This window comes from Echiichthys vipera (assembly GCF_963691815.1).
Source record: "Echiichthys vipera genome assembly, chromosome: 1".
NCBI lineage: Eukaryota > Metazoa > Chordata > Actinopteri > Perciformes > Trachinidae > Echiichthys > Echiichthys vipera.
In genome coordinates, this window is record NC_139826.1 from 30,237,014 (window position 1) to 30,245,561 (window position 8,548).

The following is an 8,548-nucleotide window of genomic DNA, read 5'->3' on the forward strand; positions in this document are numbered from 1 at the left end:
TATGCACACCGTTTACCTTCTGCTAATCACACCAGTGCCACTTTACCATGTCGTGTGTCCAAATACTCCTGTCAACTGTAGTTTCTATTCTTTTCTTCAGTTTACGTACATCTTATTATTTATAAATGTTACTTTCTATGTTTTTTTGTACTCATTTCTGTTATTTCTGTTCTGTAATTTCCCCAATGGAGATCAATAAAGGTGTCTTGTCTAATTTTATAATATATACCTGACTAACTCAGTCCGGATCTCAAAGGCCATAGAAACTAAGCCCATCACAAGGACGCACATCCTGGTTACGACGGCTGTGTATTGAACAGTGTCATGGTAGTAAGAGTGAGTGCTGAAAAGGAAGGGACCACCGAGGAATGTGGATGATTATTTGGCCCTTCCTCATCCACTGAGCAATCGGAGAATTTGCAAATCTTGTTGATGGCCTGTCTGGCCAGGCGATCTTGTCCGAGTTGCTGTGTTGGATTGGCAGCAATCTGACTGATATAGACAAAGCCAAATAGAGGAGCCTTTACACAATCCCGTGATGGTGTGCATGGTTTAGCTCAGAGTTAGTGGCTCCTCAGGGAATAATGAAATGCTTGCATGTTGAAATACGAGAAACCACACAAACATCACAGCCATTTTCATTCTTTCTGGCATTGAAAGAGAGACGCTGTATGTTTTAGTATATCAGATATCCAAATTACATGTTAATGTTACTTTCACCATCAATCTCCTTAACAATCCATTGACACATTTCTATGATTTCAAAACAAAAGCACATTATATGTAGTAGCTACTGCATATAAAGATTTGCAGTATGTTTGAGCACAAACATGTAGAGTGCAAATAAAACATCTAAACAATAAAGATGATCCATAAGCTGCAAAAACCAAATGTACACAATGCCAGAAATGTATGCAGGTTATATAATAGGTAATGTAATATTACATTAAGCACAATAATAATTCTCCTTATCAATTTGATAAGAAGAATTGGGCCCCCCCTTGTGGCCCAGTTGTTGAAAAATGTGTGCTAAAGTGCCCTCTAGGAGCCAAAACCTGTGCTAAAGTGTCTTGTAAGAGGCGTAACGCGTAATAAAGTGCTCTCCAGGAGCCAAACGCATGCTAAAGTGTCCTCTGGGAGCCAAAACGCATGCTAAAGTGTCTTCTAGGAGCCAATACGCGTGTTAAAGTGCCCTCTAGGAGCCAAACATGTACTACAATGCCCTCTAGGAGCCAAAACGCCTACTAAAATGCCGTCTAGGAGCCAAAACATGTACTACAATGCCCTCTAGGGCCAAAACGCTTACTGAAGTGCCCTCTTCAGTGGCCAGGATGGGCTATATGTACTCTTTTTTATCCTTTTCATCCCTGCCCTTCAAAAAGTCTGTGCACGCCACTGGTAATAGCTCTAAGTGAAAGTTGCAGCAGTAGTACAGGTAATAGGATCAAGATTCAGATTTTAAGTATATTTGACAAGTATAGAAAACTTAAACAGTGGTTCTCAAAATGACATACCACCTCAGTAAATATCAGGCTCTCTCAAGTACCACCACTAAGACCAGTGTTAAAATACAGTAGCGTAGGCCGACACTATTCAGCTACAGACAGGAAGGTTTAGTCCTAATCAGAAGATTATTTGCTGTTGACTGTTTGCAGCCACAGCCACGCTTTATGAAGGAGTGGCATCAGAACTGACAAGTCAGTGTTTTTAAACCAATCATTTTACCTCTGCTGACTCTCGTCCATCACAGTTTAGCTCGTAACTCATGAACATGACTATGTAGCAGGCTAATATTGAAACAAAAAATGTGACAGGAAATGCTAAACTTATTTTAAATGACATTTCAAGGATCTTAAAAGTATAAGTATTTTCTTATTACTACTAGCAGTAGTAATTAATGTTCCCATTTTTATTTTGGAGATTCCTTGCAGTGGTACAAGTACCACAGTTTGAGAAACAGTGGTGTATAACTCAGGAATATGTAAGAAAATAAATGTTTACATCGATTATTTACAATAAAATTAAAAAAACAGAATAAAAAAAGTAGTAACAGGATGAATTGGGATCACTGTGGCGCCCCCTTGTGTCTCGATATCGCCGCTACCAGTCGGGCGACCGCAAATGTCGTCATCAGTGCGACGGAAGCCGTGTCTCTAATTCTGGCTGATTCATTGTTGGTTTGACTCGACACAGAAACAGACTTTTCTAAACACACGAAATAATAAACAACAGGTGAGTAGATTCACAGCTTTAACACGGCTGGTAGCTTTGATGAAATACCGTGAAATGGACTCAATGATAATATTTTTGTTGTTTTTCTTGTTCGAGCTGACAGAAGTTTATTGTGTGAGTTAGCATCAGCGAGCTAACGCTTTTAGTAACGACGCTAGTTCAGTTTTTGAGACGAGCGATTTAACGTCACTTTCATGCTTTTATTGTTTTCGTAGTGGAAGATAACACATTCAACTTTGAATCACACATAAATGAAAGTTGTGGTTATCCGGGTCTTTGTGTTGTGATTGCGTGACTGTGGGTATTTTAACTAGCTGAAGCTAACTAGCGATTAACTTCAGTTAGATTCAGGATATCTGTCGCTAAATTTAATTCAAGTACCCCAGTCTACTATAGTGCAGTAGCTACGAAACCATTAATAACACGATTTCTGCACAATTTGTGGGTCTGAAAGTATGAATGTAAGGATTTATTTGGATATTCATTATTAATTGGCAAACTAGTAAACGATAATCCATCATCGGTGTGTCAAATATTCATTGTTTGGGACAATAAAAAAACTTTAAACACTTATTTTTAACCTTAAATTATTGCGTAGTTACAGCACTTAGGCATCAGAGGGAAGTATAGCTGGGTCATAATTTCAACAATGATTTAGTCCAGCCGACTTGTTTGTTGATTGATTTTGATCATTAAAATATTAAAATGATTAAACCCAAAACTTATGGCAAGCATTTTTAACATTTAAAAAATCTAACTCTCAAATGTAACTACATTTTAGATATCCATAATACAAGATTGAGTTCTTACTATTCAGAATTATAATTTAAGATATCCACAATGACATTCTTCCCGTCCACAATTGTAATTTCAGATATCCACTTTTTCACTTTTTTTTTAAATAAAACCTTTATTTACACAAATAGACTTTAAACTGTGATTACTGTTCAACCTTCAAACAATATAACACCAACAATATCGCTTGAGGTAGTGCATATAGCATAAATAAAACAAAACATTAAAGTAGATAAATATTTTTGAGTTTGAGTTGTATACTTAACTTTGTGTTTAAAAACAGGGTAATTTCATGCCACAGTGTTTGATTAAAAGAATTCCCTAAAAAGATGTGTTGTCTCATCTGTGATGTGACAAAAGGAGCGGGGAAGATCAACACTTAACATATATGATCTTAAAAATAACAGAATTAACAGGATAACGTCTGTGCAATAATTTCAGAGACTCTCGCACCTAGTTTGAGATAAAAACTTCCTGGGTAATAACCATGTTTTTTTCCCACTCTATATCAAAATAGTGATTACTCCAGAAAAATACAGAAAAAGGTTTTTCTTTCTTACTCGTAAAATTTACTTCATTTTTGCATTCATGTATATTGAGCTTTCAGTTCAATATATCCACAATTAGATTTTATAAAATATTATTATTGTTATTATTTTAGATATCTAGAAAGAACATTCTGGATATCTGTAATGTCATTCTTACTAGGAAAATTGCAGTTGTACATTTCTGTAATGACATTTTTTACCAGTCAGAATATATTTTCGATAGTCAATATGACATTATGGATATCTAGAATGGTTTTTCATTTGGGATATCTGAAATTAAATTATCATGATTAGTAACAATTGGATTGTAGATATCGGAAATTAGTTTTTCCTAGTAGGAATTACATTACAGACATCCGTAATGTTCAATCTAAACATCTAAAATGTAATTGTGCATATCTAGAAATGAAAGCCCAATGCACATGGATAGCAAAATTAGAAAGACTCATTCTGGATATCTGAAATGTTATTTTTGACTAGAAAGAACTGAATTACAGATATCTGCAATACATATACAGTCTAGCGGTTAAGTGTTGCTGTAAAAGCTGACCATATGTTCATCAGTTAATAGTCCCAGGTGGTCGTTTAACATAATATTTACGTGTGTAACTGTATGCCACCTGTACATGTATGGGTGAAAAAACATTCTAGACACAGGCCGGTCAAGTTTACCTTCAGAGAGAAATCCAAGCAGATCAGTGGATATACCCTTATAGATAACATAATCTTAAGATGTCATAGCTTCGTACTCCGTTAATCGTTTATCCCAACAGTTATTGAGCTAAACAGTCTGAAAGCTGTATGTGTAAGTCCACTATTTGTGCCATATACTGTATATATTTTGAAATGTCGGTTCTGAATTTGTCCAAAATTGCTCCTAGATTTATTTATATCTGATCTTATAAAGGACTTAGGACAAATGTAATGTTTCTCGAGGTTAACTGTCTTAGCCTGGGAACCAGACAAATCTGCAGAGCTCATGTTTTCGAGCTGTATCCTTTGAAGGCAAGGTACTGACTTTATTGTGTTTGCTCATCAGATTTCAATATGGATCGGCTGCTGAGGCTCGGAGGTGGAATGCCAGGGCTTGGCCAGGTAACACAAAGTTTGAATTGGCTATAGATGAAGAACACAAACAAAGTTTACTTATAGTTCCTAGTAGAACTACGGCCCAAAATGAAAGTCTGTCCCAAATTCTTGGCCTAATCTTATTCACACCAACTTGAACTACCTGCTGTTGAAACATATTATGTCAATGTATTAAGAAAAATAGTATGATGAAGATAATGTCTTCGTCGGGTAACGGGGGTGGGACTAGATAAGCGTTTGCTTCTCCCGCTTTCCCTCTCGGACATGTGAATTGTAAGATTTAAACCAAGATAATGTGTGATGATTATTGATCTATCTGACATGCCCGAAATAAACAACTTTAACCAAAGCATTTTCAACTTTTATATCCTAAAATAACATTTAAACTTTAGAGTATCAATGCTTAGCTTATATGTTTAAAACCATTAGATACAATTTAAACACAATATGTGGGATGAACTGGAAAGTCACATGTCCATAACACTGCTTGGATCCCAGACTGCATCAATAATGTGTCCAATATTTTATATTTTCATTTTCAACTTTATTAATTCTCAGGGATTAGAGCAAGGGTAGCTTTGCTCAAGTCCCAATCCAGTCTCACATCTTCACACAAATCTTATGTCAGAGTCTTAATACAGCAGACAACAAGAGAGTTGAGTTGTTAGTGATTTATCTGAGTAACTAAAAAAAAATACCTCTGCTTTGACTCTTCAGGGCCCCCCATCAGATGCACCTGCTGTGGACACAGCAGAGCAGGTTTACATTTCCTCTCTGGCCCTGCTCAAGGTAATCACGCATCACCTGCACACAATGTTCTTTGTTATATGGGTTATACTAATTTTTGTATTTATAATAACACCTCTCTCTCTCTCGTGTATTTGCTCTTCATTAGATGTTGAAGCACGGGCGTGCAGGTGTACCAATGGAGGTCATGGGATTGATGCTGGGAGAATTTGTTGATGACTACACTGTGCGAGTGATTGATGTGTTTGCCATGCCCCAGTCAGGAACAGTATGTATTTCCCCTACATAATTATAGAGCTAACTTATATATGTAGTTGGGTAGTAAAGGCCTTGTGTGTATGTTTGTGTATCGTGCCAATTTCTGCCGTAACTCTCAATTACTAAATTCATATTTTCTTCCTCACAGGGTGTGAGTGTTGAAGCAGTGGACCCTGTTTTCCAGGCCAAGATGTTGGACATGTTGAAGCAGACCGGCAGGTAAAGTACTCTTGTATAGTTTGTATTTTTATTATATTCCATTTAGATAATATATCTGTTATCATTTATGTCTGCTAAGTCTATACTCATCTGTATTTGTTTTGTTATTTTTGTTGTACTGCGCAAGGATCAATATAGGTGTATCTTATCTTATTACCTTATCACATTTTTTCACATTTAGAAAAATACTTGGTCAGTGTTTGCATTAACCAAATTAATTTACAACTTAACTATAAATTGAAGGTTGAGTAGTTTTATGAAACCTCCCTTTGATGTCAAAACATCTTTTTGGTAAAATTAAGACTCTTTTTGTGGATACCCTCTGAATGTATTTGCTGTCTTCCACCCATGTTGCTCTCCAGACCAGAGATGGTTGTGGGGTGGTACCACAGTCACCCTGGATTCGGCTGTTGGTTGTCTGGCGTGGACATCAACACACAGCAGAGTTTCGAAGCCCTGTCAGAGCGAGCCGTCGCTGTGGTGGTTGATCCCATTCAGAGCGTCAAAGGAAAGGTAAAGATGTCTGGCTGCTGCAAAAGAACCGTATAATCTGTAGCTGTGATTTGAAGGGCATTATTCAAGATTGAGAAATAATCTACAATTCAGTAAACTGGTTCATGTCCTGTCTTTTACAGGTTGTCATCGATGCCTTCAGGTTGATCAATGCCAACATGATGGTGTTGGGTCACGAACCCAGACAAACCACATCCAACCTGGGTCATCTGAACAAGCCTTCAATCCAGGTACAACACCAGCTCCTCCGTTCGAAGTGGATTTATTCTAAAAGGTGGTCTGGAGATGTTTTCCCCACCTCTGAACAATACTTGTTTCCTCATGAAGATGAGCAAAGATTCATACAAATTGTTTGACTATCAGCAGATAACCTGATTCGACTCTGTCTTCTTAGCCATTAGTGGTCACATTGACATCACACCAGAGACCTTATTACAAAAAACACACACACTTGGCTTAATGACCACCTCAATGTGACCTAATGCTCTGCCACAGATCCAAACAGGATTAAATCACAATAATATACTGGACTATATTTATAATGTTTGGGATTTTTGTCTCTGCAACCAGAGTGGTATTAATTCATATATTTAACTTAAGGTTTCTCATGTTTACAGGCTCTGATTCATGGACTTAACAGACACTACTACTCTATCACCATCAATTACAGGAAAAACGAGCTGGAGCAAAAGGTTTGAGAATACACTTGCCACAGAATGATTTACTATCACTGATTTTATTAATAGGGCATGAAAAACATAACTCTTCTTGTTCTTCAGATGCTGTTGAACCTGCACAAGAAGAGCTGGATGGAGGGCCTGACCCTGCAGGACTACAGCGAGCACTGTAAGCTCAACGAGACCATCGTCAAGGAAATGCTGGAGCTGGCTAAGAACTACAATAAGGTACTTTTAGACCTCATCTAGAAAGCTTAACATTATCTGGAAAGCACACTTATTGTGTGTCTTTATTTGTCACCCCTCTGTAGAATATTGCAACGAAAACATAATTTTGGTTGTTTATAGCACAATTATTTTCTAATGTGATGAAGAGCTGCAATAATCGGTATGTTGTGTATGCTGCATGTTCTGTGTATACACATGTAATTTATCACAGCTGTAAAGTGCTGGAAATGCTTAAAAAGTACTTGAATTTGATTTTGGAAAACTTGTAGGAACCCTGATTTTATTCAACTCTGTAAAGGGCTTAAATATCCTTTAAAATACACACAAAAGGAGCAGCTTTGCTCTTAATACAAAGATTAAAGGACAGTTTTGAAATGAACAAAATCAGAGAGCAATAATTTAATTCTACTGTTGACTCCGGTGCAGCGGTCAGAGGATCGTTGAGCTACTCTTTGCTCTGTGGCTGTCCAGGTTTTCAGACTCCCATCGTACAAATGCTGGTGCTAAACTGGTGCACACACGCCCTTGTATGGGATTCTTTGGGTCTTGCAAGGCCTAAAAACAATATACAGTATTTCTGCAGAGGAAGAGTTTCAAATATGCATGTATGGCATGCTGCTGGTGTGCTCCCCTGCAATGTTAAGACACTGTCGTGTTTCCACCTCAGGCTGTTGAAGAGGAGGACAAAATGACCCCAGAGCAGCTGGCAATCAAAAATGTTGGAAAACAGGTAAGTTGTAATTTCAAGCTTCAGATGAAAACATTTTTCTATACATATTTTTCTTTTTGATTTTTCTAATATGAAAAATTGCTGCATCAATGTCAGCCTGTCCTAATTTTCCGTCCTTCTTGCAGGATCCCAAGAGGCACTTGGAGGAGCATGTAGACGTTTTAATGACATCCAACATTGTTCAGTGCCTAGCTGCCATGTTGGATACCGTAGTTTTCCAGTGACGGGCCTGTGTGTATAACTGTTAATATTGCAACCCTTGTTTTCTTTTATATAAAATAAATGTATGTATGGAATGAAGACATTGGTTGTACTTTATTTTACGACCCAAGCGGTTAAATTGCGTGATTCTGGCAGTGCACATAACCTTCTGTTTGAATGAAAATATTTTAGACAACCTTATTTTGTAAGATTTACCCTTTAGTTTCTGATTAAATACAAATACAATTCATTAAGAGTTGGAATAGAAAGCTGCATCAGTGGAGCCTCTTTGTATATTGCAGTAATACCCA

The 8,548-nt window shown here is 37.2% G+C and overlaps 1 protein-coding gene across 1 annotated transcript; it reads left to right on the top strand.

The window, feature by feature from the left end:
• Positions 1-2,166: 2,166 nt before the first annotated feature.
• Positions 2,167-8,327, top strand: psmd14 (proteasome 26S subunit, non-ATPase 14). The gene is made up of 11 exons (XM_083921472.1): positions 2,167-2,232; positions 4,615-4,670; positions 5,382-5,453; positions 5,560-5,679; positions 5,818-5,888; positions 6,251-6,401; positions 6,524-6,631; positions 7,019-7,093; positions 7,181-7,306; positions 7,974-8,036; positions 8,162-8,327. The coding sequence occupies exons 2-11, from the start codon at positions 4,623-4,625 to the stop codon at positions 8,258-8,260; spliced, it is 933 nt and encodes a 310-aa protein (XP_083777598.1). The 5' UTR covers positions 2,167-2,232; positions 4,615-4,622; the 3' UTR covers positions 8,261-8,327.
• Positions 8,328-8,548: the final 221 nt, after the last annotated feature.

What these genes read in the sequence shown, in the direction of transcription:
- psmd14 (XM_083921472.1), top strand. Translation starts at nt 4,623, where the DNA reads ATGGATCGGCTGCTGAGGCTCGGAGGTGGAATGCCAGGGCTTGGCCAG. An exon ending in CCATGCCCCAGTCAGGAACA is followed by an intron (nt 5,680 to 5,817) that starts GTATGTATTTCC and finishes TCTTCCTCACAG; the next exon opens with GGTGTGAGTGTTGAAGCAGT. An exon ending in TGAACAAGCCTTCAATCCAG is followed by an intron (nt 6,632 to 7,018) that starts GTACAACACCAG and finishes TCATGTTTACAG; the next exon opens with GCTCTGATTCATGGACTTAA.